We start from the raw sequence: 14569 nt of genomic DNA, 5'->3' as shown, positions 1-14569 counted from the left end.
GTGACACCCCCGGCTTGTGTGAGCGCTAATGCGCGCTGCATGCGCGCATGTAGATCTTTCTCTCTCTCTCTCATTGCGGATTATTGTTTTTGTGTGGGTGTATGTGTGTGTGCATGTGCAAATGGCAAAGATAAAAATAAGCATTATATGGAAAAAAAATCCTGCTTATCTCTGGTGCATTTTTTAACATGCATCTTTTTCTTATCGTATTGTATCTGATTTTATTTATTTTTATGACTGCCCCTTTTTATTTTATTGTAACTGTATCCTGCACTTCATTTTATTTCTCCTGGTCTGGATTTGTTGTTGGGTTCTTGTATTGGGTGGTCCACCTCTTACGGTTTTATGGCATTTGTGTCTCTGATTAATTATTTTGTGAATTACTTTGCAAACCTGTGTTTTTAAGGTGCTATAAAGTTGTTATTGTTATTTCCAGTTCGTATTATGCTCTGTTCATTACTGTCCTGTCTCAATAAACAGGACATTTGCATTTGGGTTATGCAGGGTTTGTAAATTATATTTTACACTGGGGTGCCTTGAGATTTTATGCACTTTTGAAAGGTGCCCTGACTGAAAAAAGTTTGAGAAAGGCTGCTACATAGGATGCAGACCACAAATGGAGACAGTTGTGCATTTATTTGTGCATTAAATGTGCATTAAATGTACAGCTAACACAGGATATGTGTATGTATGTACTGTGAGCTTATGGAACATAATATCAATGTGTAATGTATTTGTTCATTATGTTGCTTCTATTGGCTAAATGCAGTGTTATATTTGTAATACTTGATGCTTTTAATAAAAAAAAAAAAAAAAATATGGATTCGAAGCTGTTTGCTGTCCCCAACATAATGACTGTGCATGATGAAATCAATATTAATGATAATTTTTTTTTACTTTAGCTAATTTTACATCCGTGTATTTGTTGCTGTGAATTGCTTCATTGATTGTTTTGGAAGAATGTGTAATGAATTTGTATTTTCTTATTTTTTCCAGCATTCATTTTAAGATGATTGCTTCTAAATGAACCACGTCATCTGGTTTTGGAAGTTGAAGGTGTACATCTGGTGTTAAACACAGTAATTCACTGGTGTCAGCATGGACTTATGGGTAATTGGAAATCTCAGAAGGTAAAGTTTGATGTTTCTACATAGACCAGCTGATGTACATTTTACAAAGCATATTTTTACAAATGTATACATGTATGTAAATGTCAATTATTCAGTCCAATATTTACTTTATAATATCAAGTTCCATTATATAATATTATTAAATATTTATTAAGAAGTCTTAAATAAGGAAGGGTCTCTAAAAAGCACACTAAAATTAGCATGCAATTAATTTGTATAATTTTGAAGCCACATGATTTCTTCCTTTGTATGAATAACAGACTGAAGTTTAAGCCTTAATATAGATCAGTGCACTCATTAACATACTACATCAAATCAACACAAATCTAAAACCTCAAATAACATAAAATGACCGGCTTTTTTTTTTTTTTGTACACTTAAAATGACCAAATTTTATGTTTTTACATGAAATGTAAAGTTTGTGTAGCCATATTTCATGAAATCTGTGTAGGCACTTACCAACCAGGTTGCCAAATACTTGACAAAACTGATTGTATTATAAAACATGGATTGCAAAGCAATTGGTGTTACAAAACAAGGACTGTGAATGCTACCTATTTAGTTTATTTTCTTATTCAAAATTGCTTGAGTGAATTTCCACAGTTTCAAAAGTAATTTGTTCAGTCAGTAGTTTCAGTTATCAATACTTCACTCTTTCTGCATCTTGCTAAAAGATGCTAGGAGGAAAATCCTTTTTTTCACCAGAACTTAAGCCTTTTTTTCAATCATGCATTGATTAACTGCATGGCCATTTGTTTTTTGCCGTGTATTAAAAATGAACCAATGGCTCGGCAGTGGAGCTGTACGAGCCTATGACAAGGAAGAGACTGCACGCTCACTGAGTTAGACTGCTCTTACTGAGAGCACTAGTATGGTTTTTCTCTGCTGGAGGATAATATACAAGCTGTAAGTTTCCAGACATGTTGCATGTTTGACTGCTCTTGCTGTTAGAGCATTGAGTTCAGTACAACATTACATCTTCTCTTATGCCTCCAAGCACGGATTAAATTCCTAGTGTCAATGGCAGTGTGCTTGTTGTAATTGGGGTTGTGAACATTGGGCCCTTCCAATTAGCACCCACACAACCAGCCGCTGTTATCGCGAGGAAAGCCCATCACCAGAGTGTCAGACTGTGTTTTGGGGATAATACAACAAGGTTATACACTTCATTTTGCTCTAAGACCCCTGCGATTTAGCCCCATGGTTCCCACCTTGGCCCATTCCCCTGAGACGGAACCTCCTTTCTCAGGAGGTACAGAAAGATATGGCACCCCCGGCTAGAGCTGTGGGCTCTGTACATTTGGGTCTCATTGGGAGTCTGTGGACCTTCCTGAAAGAATACTAAATACAATCTCTCAGGCTAAACAACCAGCTACGAAACAACTCTATGTCCTTAAACGGTCTGTCTTCTCTGTCAGGTGTATAGCCCATGGCGCAGCCCCAATTTCCTTAGACATATCTCTGATATTGTCCTTCCTGCAAGAGCTGTTGGATAAGGGCCATTTTCTTCCACGCTCAACCTTTTGATCAGTACGGTCCCACATATGGAATTCTTATTTCTGTGCCCCTGGGAGTACGGTCCCACAGATGGGATTTATAATATTCGGTGACGTCACATAACAAATTCAAACTACGTTGTAGCGCAGAGTCAGAGACAGACGTGCAATGGTCTTGTCATATTATCACAATTATGTAGTATTATTAACCACAATGTATATTTTAGGTTTCAGACATTGAAATACACAAATACTAGTAAAAAAAAATAATTTAGAGTTTGAAAAATACACGCATATGTCTATGGAAGCAACAATAACAATTCATTAAAATGTAATTTGCAGATGTGCTTTATTCATATCAGATACACCTAGTGTAAGCAACTATAAAGTTAAAGGGTTAGTTCGCCCAAAAATGAAAATTATGTCATTAATAACTCACCCTCATGTCGTTCCAAACATGAAAGACCTCCTTTTATCTTTGGAACACAGTTTAAGATATTTTAGATTTAGTCCGAGAGCTCTCAGTCCCTCCATTGAAGCTGTGTGTACGGTATACTGTCCATGTCCAGAAAGGTAAGAAAAACATCATCAAAGTAGTCCATGTGACATCAGAGGGTCAGTTGGAATTTTTTGAAGCATCGAAAATACATTTTGGTCCAAAAATAGCAAAAACGACGACTTTTTTCAGCATTGTCTTCTCTTCCGTTTCTGTTGTGAGAGAGAGTTCAAATCAAAGCAGTCTGGATATCCGGTTCGCGAACGAATCATTCAGTTCACCAAATCGAACTGAATCGTTTTAAACGGCTCGCATCTCTAATACGCATAAATCCACAAATGACTTAAGATGTTTACTTTTTTAATGTGACTGACACTCCCTCTCAGTTCAAACAAACCAATATCCCGGAGTAATTCATGTACTCAAACAGTACACATAGTGTAAGCAACTATAAAGTTGTTCTCTTTCATCAGAGAAAATAACTTTGGACCACTTATGCCCGTGATCTCTACACGTCCAAGCAGGCCCCACACCTGCTTCCAGTACAATGCATTATTTGCAAACATGAGAAGTACAAGGTTCAGAAATACAGCAGGAAAAGGGTAAAAGAAAAGCTAACACAGTGTGAAACACTCCATGCCAGGAAATTGCTACTAGCCACTGAAGATAGAAGTGATGAGTCTCTCCTTCCCCACATCCAAGACCGGGACTTGGTGGCTAGTGAAGCACGGTATCACTTCTCCTGCTATCGGGATTATACCTGGTACCTGACCACACACAAAATCTAGAGAACAGAAACAAACATATATGAAAATGGATACAAGCACTTCTGCAAAACGGTCATTGAGGAGAGGCTGTTAAAACAACGTGAAGTGCTTTGACTGTCAAAGCTGAATTTGCTTTTCAAAAAAACTGTGGAAAAAAACTGAGGGAATGAACAATGCAGCTTATAAGGCACACCCACTAAAGGCCAGACGTTACAAGTCTCATCCCTTCTTGAAACTCCTGAAGGCATCCACAACCTATGTACACGTGGGGAGTGGTGTGTTTGCTACTCCTGCAGAAGTAAATCTGTATGACATGTTTATGTACATTATAACTCTGCTCTCTTTGATAGCCTATGTTTTTTGATAGTCATACTTACAATCTTGTTTCTTTTACATGCAGTTTATGTTCTTTGATAGTTATAATCTTATTTTTATTACATACAGTTCTAACGTTAGAGCTCTTAGCTCTCCGGTTTGAATATTGAATATTAGAATACTGACCCTTTAACGTTATGTCAGATGTAACTGAAAATTAAATATGTCTCAAACATCAACAGGTCCATGTTCATGTTTGCCTTTAGTTTTTGCCTTGAGTTTTTATTAGGTAGGTAATTATTCGCCAACATACGGACGAAGTGTTATCATTAGAATGGAATGTTTACACCAAATCAAATATCTAATAACATGATGCTAGCTACTGCCAGAGCCATTAAATATGGGAGTGGCAACACTTTTCATATTGTTGAGAATAAAACTATCGTCCCAACTTTACAAATATAGGTTCTCCCTCCATGGGCATCATCCATTTAAAAAATTAAAGCAGATATGGACCCTTGGCCCACCGTCTTAACAGCTGAAACCCATGTCTTGCATACATCTGTGTGTAGTGGTTTTTAAAGCACTGACTCCAGCTGCAGTCCACTCTTTATGAATCTCCCCCACATTTTTGAATGGGTTTTGTTTCACAATCTTCTCCAGAGTGTTATCCCTATTGCTTGTACACTTTTTTTTTTAATTTTTTTATTTGTTCTACCACATCTTTTCCTTCGCCTCTCTATTAATGTGCTTGGACACAGAGCTCTGTGGACAGCCAGCCTCTTTTGCAATGACCTTTTGTGTCTTGCCCTCCTTGTGCAAAGTGTCATTGGTCATCTTTTGGACAACTGTCAAGTTAGCAGTCTTCCCCATGATTGTGTAGCCTACAGAACTAGACTGGGAGACCATTTAATTAGCTGATTAGAGTGTGGCACCAAGTGTCTTCAATATTTAATCTTTTCACAATATTACAATTTTCTGAGATGCTGAACTTGGGATTTTCCTTAGTTGTCAGTTATAATCATGAAAATTAAAATAAATAAACATTTGAAATATATCACTCTGTGTGTAATGAACTAATATAATATACAGAGTTCACTTTCAATGGAATTAATGAACTAAATCAACATTTTGATGATATTCTAATTATATGACCAGCACCTGTATGTAGAAGCTATCGCAGCCTCTCACACATAGCAGGCCAATCGATGGGCAGGAACAGTTTGGTTGTCTGCTTCTTGAGGGGGGCCAGGAGGTTGAATCCGCCTTGCCCCCTCACTGTCCCTTCATGTGATCTGCCCACTATGAGCGGCTACAGTCTACTTACGGTCACTGTTGCTAAAGACTGCTCTGCTTCTAGTACTAGTATCGGAAAAGCAAACAGGAGACCTGCAGGTGCTTTCCGTTAGCCTTGAATTTGTGTGAGTGACCTTGGATTTGGACAGCTTCAGGAAAAGTGTCGGGAACAACATCAGAATATTTGTATGGCCTTTGTCGACCTCTCTAAAGCATTTGACACTGAACAGAGAACTCTTATGGGATGTCTTCCTTAGGTTTGGATGTCTCTAAGTTTGTTAACATCCTCCATCAATTCCATGATGGGATGGCTGCTCGGGTGACCATAGGGGGCAAGAGTCCGAGCCCTTCCCTGTACGTACAGGAGTGAGGCAGGGATGTATGTTAGGGCTGCACGATATTGGGAAAAAATGACATTGCGATATTTTATTTTTCTGCTATATATATTGCGATATGAAACCTAATCAAATTTTTTCCTTAACTCTCTCTCCCTCTGTCTCTCTCTCTCTCTCTCACACGCATACGCTTAAAACCGTTACCGTTTAAAACGATACGCTCTCTCTCGCTCTCTCTCTCTCTCTATCTCTCTCTCTCTCTCACGCCCGCACTCTCTCTCTCTCTCTCTCTCTCTCTCTCTCTCTCTCTCTCTCTCTCTCTCTCTGCCCTGTCAAAACTTTCACTCTATGATGGTTAAGCTGTGCAATTAATCCACGAATCACATTCGTCAAGGGCCTGGAGCAGCTGGCCCGTACAGTTAATGAATAACGGATCAACTAAGACAGCCTACATCGCACATCCTGCAATGTGACTATCATGGATTCGTACATTGCGATATCAATGCTTAAACGACACATTGTGCAGCCCTAGAGTGTGTTAGACCCAGTGCTCTTTAACATCTTCCTCCTGTGTGTAACCAAGCATCTCCATAATGATATTGAAAACAGCAGTGGTATGGCAGTGGACTTCAGATTAGATGCCAACCTCTTTAACATTAGGAGGCTACATGCAACAACAAAGTTCAGTAGAAAGCAGGTCCTGTGGCTTCAGTATGCAGATGACTGTGCTTTTGTGTCCTATACTCCGGAGGATCTTCAAACTGTCCTTGATGTGGCAGTGAGTGCGTAAAGCAGGATGGGGCTGACTGTCAACACCACCAAGACAGAAGTGGTCTGCCAGTACCAATGTCCCACCCACATCTCCTGCCTTCAATGTGGTGAGGAACACCTGTCAGTAGTGCCATCTATTAAGTATTTGGGGAGTTTTATCTCTGAGTATAGTGGCATTGATAATGAAATCCAGAGCCGAATCAAACAGGCATCAGCTGCCTTTGGGAGACTTAGATGTAGAGTCTCTCAGAATAAGAACCTTAATCTTTCCACAAAGGTCGCTGTATATCAAGCGGTCTGTGTCAACACCCTTCTTTATAGCTGTGAAGCATGGGTAACCTATTGCCGTCACATCAAGTCCTTAGAGCACTTCCACATAAGCTGCCTTCAGCGCATTCTGGGAATTACCTGCCGTAATCATGTGCCTCACACTGAAATACTTAAAAAGACTAACTGCAGAAGTATTGAGGCCATTATTACCCAGCATCACTTGGAGTGTTTGGGGCATGTGATAAGGATGCCCCCATATCTGATTCCCCGCAGATTACTATATGGGCAGTTACATCATGGTCGCCGCTCAGCTGGGGGTCTGAAGAAGGGTTATAAAGACCAGATGAAGAACAACTTGAGAAAGTTTAAGATCAGACCTGAGGATCTGGAGGATGTTGGGGCAGCTATGGGGTTCGTATGACAAGCCAGAAGATGACAACCAGAAGACAGCAAAAGTGAGCTAGGAGAAATGCAGCCATAGCTGCCATCTTCATATAGCCTTAGACTTTCTAAAGTAATACAATATTTATTCTCTTTAGCTTTTGTGAGATAGCGGTTGACATTTTTTCTACTTCAGCACACGCATGCGCTAACTGTATGTATGTGTAACAGCTCACGCTAATTCTAATAGTTTCTAAAGGCTTAATTGTGTTTTTTATACCCCACCATGAAAATAAGTGATTTAAAAACAGCAATGTTGAATAGGGGTTGAATAATTATAACATAGCAGTATTATAAAAAAATCTTATAACTCAAAAATATTACATTATATATTGACAATATCACTTTTAAAATGGCAGTGAACTGTTATAGATGCAATTTTAATTTTATCCTGGATCTTCAGAAAAGCTTGTATATTTAAACTACTGCAGCCTCTGAGGGGTTGAGTAATTTTGATTGCAACAATATATATATATATATAAATTTATATATTGTCTTTTGCAATATTCCGATTCTAATATGTTGATTGAACATTATCTGTATTTTACCATAAACGAACAAAACATTTCTACGGAGTGCCGTGAAGTCTAGTAGATTCGACTAGTGCGTGCATATTTCAAATGCATTCTTTCACTACATGATTCAGTCTGTTAAAATCAGAGGTGGAAAGTAACAAATTACATTTATTCTCCGTTACTGTAATTGAGTCTTTTTTTTTTTGTACTTCTACTTTTTAAAGTAGTTTTTTAAATATTAAATTTTACTTAAGTATATTTTGTTTGACGTATTGTACTTTGCTCCATTTCAAAGCACATTAATTAGCTTGCTTAGTAAAAAAAAATAAAAAGCTCCCTGGAAACTACTTAAGTAACCTAAATAATCAGCAGGAGAAGTATTCTGCTGAAGTTGAACTCAAAGGAAATGAAGTGAGGCCCTGGCCAAATTTAAACTCTGTTATTCAGTGCAAGTTGTGTTTGCCTAGAAAGACCTAGCAGCTTATAAAATCTCGACATCAACCCTTTGCAAGAATGTAGAGGTAAGGTAAATAACTGCATTGTTGCATTGGTGGTTAAGATAAAGCTTTGACAGTTTTGCAAAAGGTTTTGCACAAATTAGCCAAGAAGACAGTGGTGCAGGGTGTGTGATATATATCGACCGTGATAATTTTGTAATTGCTATTTTAGCAATGTGCGATTTGACATTTATCAGTATTTTGCCCAAAACCAAACAATACACATTTCTTCGGAGTGTTGTGAAGTCTAGTAGATCAGAGTAGTGCGCGTGCATTTAGAGTGCTTTTTTTTCACTGCGTGATTCAGTCTGTTAAAATGCACTTAGAATGATCGCAAAATTTAAGGTATAGGGGCAGGAAATTTATATATTTATATCATTTTACATAGAAAATCAATATCACATGAAGTAACTTGTTTTCCTTCAAAAATCAGCATGATTACATTCAGTTTACATAACAGTTCAATAAACAAGAAGTTAATTAATAGACTTGTGTGTACTTGAGATATTTGTGAATTAGATCAAGCAATACTGAGTGAATATGACAATTTTTGTATTATTCCTCAACCCCAGGTATTTTTTAACAAAGGGGCTCACTATAGCTTCATTGCTCATTTAACTTATCAAAACTCCCAAACGCTTGCTGTCCAATATCACATACTCATGGATGAGACATGCTGAAGGATAGTGATAAAAAATGTGAAAGAGGCTGGAAGTCAACAGTAGACATTAATGCGAGAATATACAATTTATTTTATGCATTTAAATTTAAATTTTTGCAAATTTTCTACTTGATTTGTAAATTTGTAATTTAATGCACATTTAATGTAATTTGTGCATCAAATTCTAAATAAAAAAAATGCATATCAGTTTGCAGAGCTGGGTAGATTACTTATGAATTGTAATCAGTTACTGATTACAGATTACATGAAAAAAATTTTTAATTAGTGATATAATCTCTTAGATTACACATTTTTGGTAACGTAATCTGATTACTTTTGGATTATATTTAGATTACATTTGTTCTAACCCTTATTTGATATCACATATATTCAGTTAGCCTAACCTTGTACTTTTTTTGAAAATATATGTAAATAAATATATATATATATATTTAATCCAGCAAAAAGAGCTTATTTTTTAAGTGCAATATGGACCGTTAATACTTAGAAAATACTAACACTAAGTTACATTGCTGTTAGAGTTATCTTATGATTTTAAAGCATATTTACTTATAAAGTGAAAGTGACATTGAGCCAAGTATGGTGGCCCATACTCAGAATTTGTGCTTTCCCATACAAAGTGCACACACCCGGAGCAGTGGGTGAACATGAATTTTGAAAAAGACTAAACTCACACAGCGAGGACATTTCTATCCATCTCAAACCATTTCAAGTGCAAAGTAACAATGAGGAAAACAAAAACAACATTACATAAATTAATATTAAAGCGGATGAACTCATAGCAATAACATTGCTAATACAGGACTCAATATTAAGCTTTTACACGAGCTTGTTTTTTTGTGTTTTTTTTTTTTGGCACAAATGTAATTTATTCTGAATCACTCTAATCAGTGCTTTATCAGGTATTACTTTAATAAGTATATTTTTGATATTTGCCTTCAATTGATTGCTGTTACACTTTTAACTTTATAAAGGAAAATATTTTCCTAAACTGATTAAATGTATATGTCTACATTTATGTTGAATTCTTAAATTTTATCCTTACATTAAATTAGAATAATAAGACATTATGGTTGATATTATTATTAAAATGAAATCAGTATCAACAAACTCCATCTGTCTAAATGAATAGATTATGTTATTAGATTCATGTTTTACTTTTTTGACATAGAAAATATGAAATGTTGGAAAAGTGCAATGATACTTTTAAATATGATATTAAACCATCAGCAGGTGGTGACAAGTCACTTTCTTAATGAGTGAATCACTGATTCAACCGACTCATTCAAACGACTGATTCAGTCAATAAATGAAGCCATTTGAGGAAGACTTTAAACTCCTCTGTGTTCTCGGAGTCAGTGATCAAGTAACCGTTTTTATAAATGGCTCACTGAATCATTGACTCATTTAAAAATGAATTATATATAAATAAATATATAAATAATATTATATTATTATTTTTCCTGTGAAATGTTACTTTTGTGACTGCATCTTTAGAGAGTTTGAGAAATATTGCATGTACTTCATTGCATATGTTTATGATGAAGCTCAGTAGGAGAAATTTGTTGCTTAAAGGAAATGTCAACTATTTCTGTGTTTGCAGATGGTGGTTATTTTATTTCCTGCCTGTGTTTCTTTTAACAAGTGAAGGTGAGCGCTAAAATGAACAATTATTTCAGAAGCACCTTTTCTACCGTTTGAGTTTGCTAAACTGCTTTTTTTTCATAACTTTTCTCTGTTTTCAGTGTCTCTGCAGGAGACTGTTGAGGGTTTTATTGGAGGATCTGCTGTTTTACCTTGTTCTTCTAAAGAACCACCAGATACAGTTAAAGACATTGATCTAGTGCGCTGGAGACACAGAGGTAATAGTAATAATGTGTATATCATTATTAATGGTGAAGTCTCTGTGGAAGGACAGGATCCAGAGTACAAAAACAGAGTTGAAAGCTTTCCTGAGGAGTATCTGAGAGGAAACTTCTCCATCAAACTCAACAACCTTCAACACAATGATGCAGGAAAATACAAGTGCTACATCTTCATGAAGGAACAAGTAATCAAGAGTGTTGAACTTTTCACTCGAGGTGTGTAAAACCACATGATTGACAAAAATCTTTACATTCCAGCCTTTGTTCTTTTGCGTTGACATTATAAAAGGATGCACTCGAGGTTTGTGTTTTTCATCCAAAACTGTAAATCTTTTGTCTTCCAGAGAGACTAGAAAGGCAAATCCCCAGTGAAGGCACAAAACCAAGACCAGAGAAGACTGTTATGATCATTTCTGCTCTGTTTATTGGTATTATATCTTCATTGAATGTAAGTTCATTCAGCATCATGATCAAGATCTACTTCACATTGTAATTAAGTGACAGCCTCAAACGAAATATTGTAATGATGAATGTGTTCCAGAACTGTGTCACAGGGGTTTCTTCATAAATCAGTGTCCCAAGCCTGGATAAAGGAGGAGGAGCTGGAGAACTACTCGATATATTCACTACAATATCATAGGAGCAGGTGCTTCTCGTCACCTGATGTCTTCATGAATGAATGTCAGCTGAGAGAGAGAGAGAGAGAGAGAGAGAGAGAGAGAGAGAGATCGGGAAAGATCCAGGAGCCGGGATTCAAGTTCAGGACGCCAGCAGCGCAGCGGCTCTGTGTGACGGCGCCAGCAATATATTTAACTTTTCTGAACTATCTTGTACAGTTAGAAATATCATGTTATTAACAGGAAATACATATTCAGAAATGTTTTTACAGGAACTACTCAATGTTTGAATCATATATAGTAATATAGTATCACTTGTTTTGTACGGTTTATATATAGTTTATATAATTAATTGCAGATTTAAATAAAAAATATGTATAATTAAAGAATATTGTATTTATTTTCCCCCAATAAATTATTAAATCTGATGAAAATCATCAACATTAAACAACTCAAAAGTAAATCACACCACTGACAAATTAGATGGAAATGTGCTTAAATTTTATGAAAACATCACAAAATCTTTAAAATAATCTTAGGCCCGGTTTCACAGACAGGGTTTAGACCAAGCCAGGATTAGGCCGTAGTTCAATTAGGATGTTTAAGTCATTTATATTAAAATGCCTTAGAAAAAAACATTCCTGGTGTGTATCTTGAGACATTAAAGAAACTGAAATATTTTAAGATTAGTGCATGTTTCTTTCAGTTGAAACCTCTCAGATTTACATTTTAGTCTGGGACTAGATTTAAGCCCTGTCTGTGAAACAGAGGGTTATAATGTCTTACAATTAGGCCTAATGTTTATACAGAATATAATTACTTTAAAAAAGATTTTTTTAATGAAATATTACATCTTCACTCATTCATCCCAAGTCATAAAATGGCTCAATGTGTCAATCTGTGTATTGAATCTAACTAAAAATACAGCTAGAGGAAACACTTCTGATTATATGTTGTACAATGTCATGTTAAGATAGGTTAATAATATGAGATACAGACGGTTATCAGCAATTAATATCAACAGTCACATAATTTATGATCTACTTCATACAGAAACTATTTTTAAACACTTGCAACACATTTTTGTTTATTCTGAGGTGAATACAATGTTGGTCATTGGAAAAACAAGATCAAGGTGAAAGTATTTGGTTAGTTTAAACATCCAGTGTTCACAGAGCCAGTGATACAAACACTTCACTTAGTTTTATTTATAAAGAAATAAGTTATGTATTTATATGTTGAGAGATATTGCATTTTTTAACAAGTTATCAGAAAGAAAAAAAAAACAACATCAAATACATTTCTTATATCTGGTAGCAGTTGTATGATTGTATGACCTCAACATAATGAAAGAGTGATGGGCCAGCCAGAATTAGCATTAATTACTAACACTGTTAACTATTAACACACTGACTTCACACATTGTGGTTTAGAGTTAAGTAAGCTACTTAAGTGTTGGAGTTGTAAATAAAATGCAGTGATAGTTGTCTGTTTATATTTATATCTGTTGAGAATAGCATATATCCGGGCTAATATGGTCATACTTCCTGGTTCTAGTAAGAACTCTAGCTGCTACATTTTGGACTAGCTGTTTGTTTATTAAGCGTGCAGAACAACCACCCAATATATCATTACAATAATCTAACCTTGAGGTTGCAAACGCATGGATTAACATTTCTTGCATTTGACATTGAGAGCATACACTGTAACGGATTTTTGTATTTTGAACAGTATTTTACTGTAATATGTACAACAGTATAATACTGTAAATAGCAAAGGATTTTGGGAAAATATAAGTTTAGTATTGTAATTATTCTCTACTGTAAATCGATTTACAGTAGCAACAATGCCCGCGAAAAAACTGACCAATGACAACGGAGACTTCTTTTCAAGTTTTATTTTTATTTTTTTTTTGGTTGGTTGGTTGGGACAACTGAGGAAAGCTCAACAAAAAGGTTAGTATTGTTTCTGTAATTATTTTATGTAAAACCGAGATATTTTCAAATGCAGTCACTTATTAACAGCAACCTAACACGAACCAGTGCTGCAAATTGAGTGAGTTGTTAATGTGAGGACAATATTCCTGTGGTCAAGAGACTTTTTTCTGCCTGTTTGTCAAGGCATGAGGTAATGTTACAATTCTTACTGCCTTCATCATTATGACAACTTCAACGGGGTGAATACCATAGACAGTAAAATAAATACAGTTTACATTGACTGATAATTAGTGACACAGAAACAAAATACGCCTTTTTTTAATGCTCCTCAGGCTCTTTAATTTTTTTTTTTTTGCTGTTAGAACGTCGGAGGTGTCTTTACAGGTCCACATGCACGACCAAAATAAAAAATGCGTTATATAAATATGTTCTGACAGCGCATTTGTGCACCGACATGGTTGACCGCTGTTAATACACAATTACCATTTTAGATCACAAACTTTACTATATAAGTTTTATTTTAAACCTGAAAGCATAAATCTAGGCTATGACATGCCGTTTTCAAAGCACAATGCAAAACTCTGACATTCATTCACTGACGCTCTTTAATCCATAGACAGTAAAAGAAATCAGCAGCAGTGCTAAATCCGGAAGCGCATATACTTACTAAACCTGCTAAACCTGCCAAAATAAAAGCCTGCTGATTTTAAGTTTGAATATGATGAAAACTCTTATTTATTTATTTTTAGACGCTTCTATCCAAAGCAACTTAAAATTGTGGAATACATAAAGCGATTCTTCTTGAAGAGGCGAACAAACAAATTTAGTAGTAAAAATGTGCATTTTATTTTAACGTTTACTGTAGACCCCTTAATCGCCTACGTCACTGTGACGTCACTGCTCTAGCTGGAGGCAAAACATAAGGCACAACTCATAGCAGGTGCGCTAAAAGTTTGAGGTTTTTGACTTTAAAATGTCTTCTTGTTTGGTTTTTGGCTGCCAGAATAGAAGGAACAGCACTTTTGTTTCAAAACTAAAGTTTTACCGGATCCCGGCAGACATTCCTTCACAGAAATCAAGAAGACAATTGTGGTTGAATGCAATACGGTGTACAGACTGGACGAAAATGATCATAAATA

The 14569-nt window shown here is 35.9% G+C and overlaps 3 protein-coding genes across 6 annotated transcripts in view; 2 read left to right on the top strand and 1 right to left on the bottom strand.

The window, feature by feature from the left end:
• The window catches only part of LOC127988268 (V-set domain-containing T-cell activation inhibitor 1), a 172257-nt gene that overhangs the window by 7437 nt on the left and 150251 nt on the right, over nucleotides 1–14569 (top strand). Inside the window, exon 2 of the mRNA XM_052590927.1 lies at nucleotides 997–1035. The gene's annotated coding sequence lies outside the window, so the exon portion shown is untranslated. The remainder of the gene's footprint in view (nucleotides 1–996; nucleotides 1036–14569) is intronic.
• Nucleotides 1–14569, top strand: part of LOC127988265 (V-set domain-containing T-cell activation inhibitor 1) — a 138695-nt gene that overhangs the window by 67633 nt on the left and 56493 nt on the right. Inside the window, exons 4-5 of one of the 2 annotated variants that reach the window (XM_052590922.1) lie at nucleotides 11221–11324; nucleotides 11418–12309. In XM_052590922.1, coding sequence (XP_052446882.1) covers nucleotides 11221–11324; nucleotides 11418–11444 — 131 coding nt within the window. In that variant the 3' untranslated portion in view covers nucleotides 11445–12309. Of the gene's footprint in view, nucleotides 1–11220; nucleotides 11325–11417; nucleotides 12310–14569 lie in introns of those variants that run through there. The other variant, XM_052590921.1, reaches the window with a different exon arrangement.
• Nucleotides 1–14569, bottom strand: part of LOC127988262 (uncharacterized) — a 93215-nt gene that overhangs the window by 63279 nt on the left and 15367 nt on the right. The gene's annotated exons all lie outside the window — the stretch shown is intronic.

The sequence above is a fragment of the Carassius gibelio genome, chromosome B22, assembly GCF_023724105.1.
Source record: "Carassius gibelio isolate Cgi1373 ecotype wild population from Czech Republic chromosome B22, carGib1.2-hapl.c, whole genome shotgun sequence".
Lineage (NCBI taxonomy): Eukaryota > Metazoa > Chordata > Actinopteri > Cypriniformes > Cyprinidae > Carassius > Carassius gibelio.
Note: the sequence above shows the minus strand (reverse complement) of the source record. Positions and strands in the feature narration are given on the sequence as shown.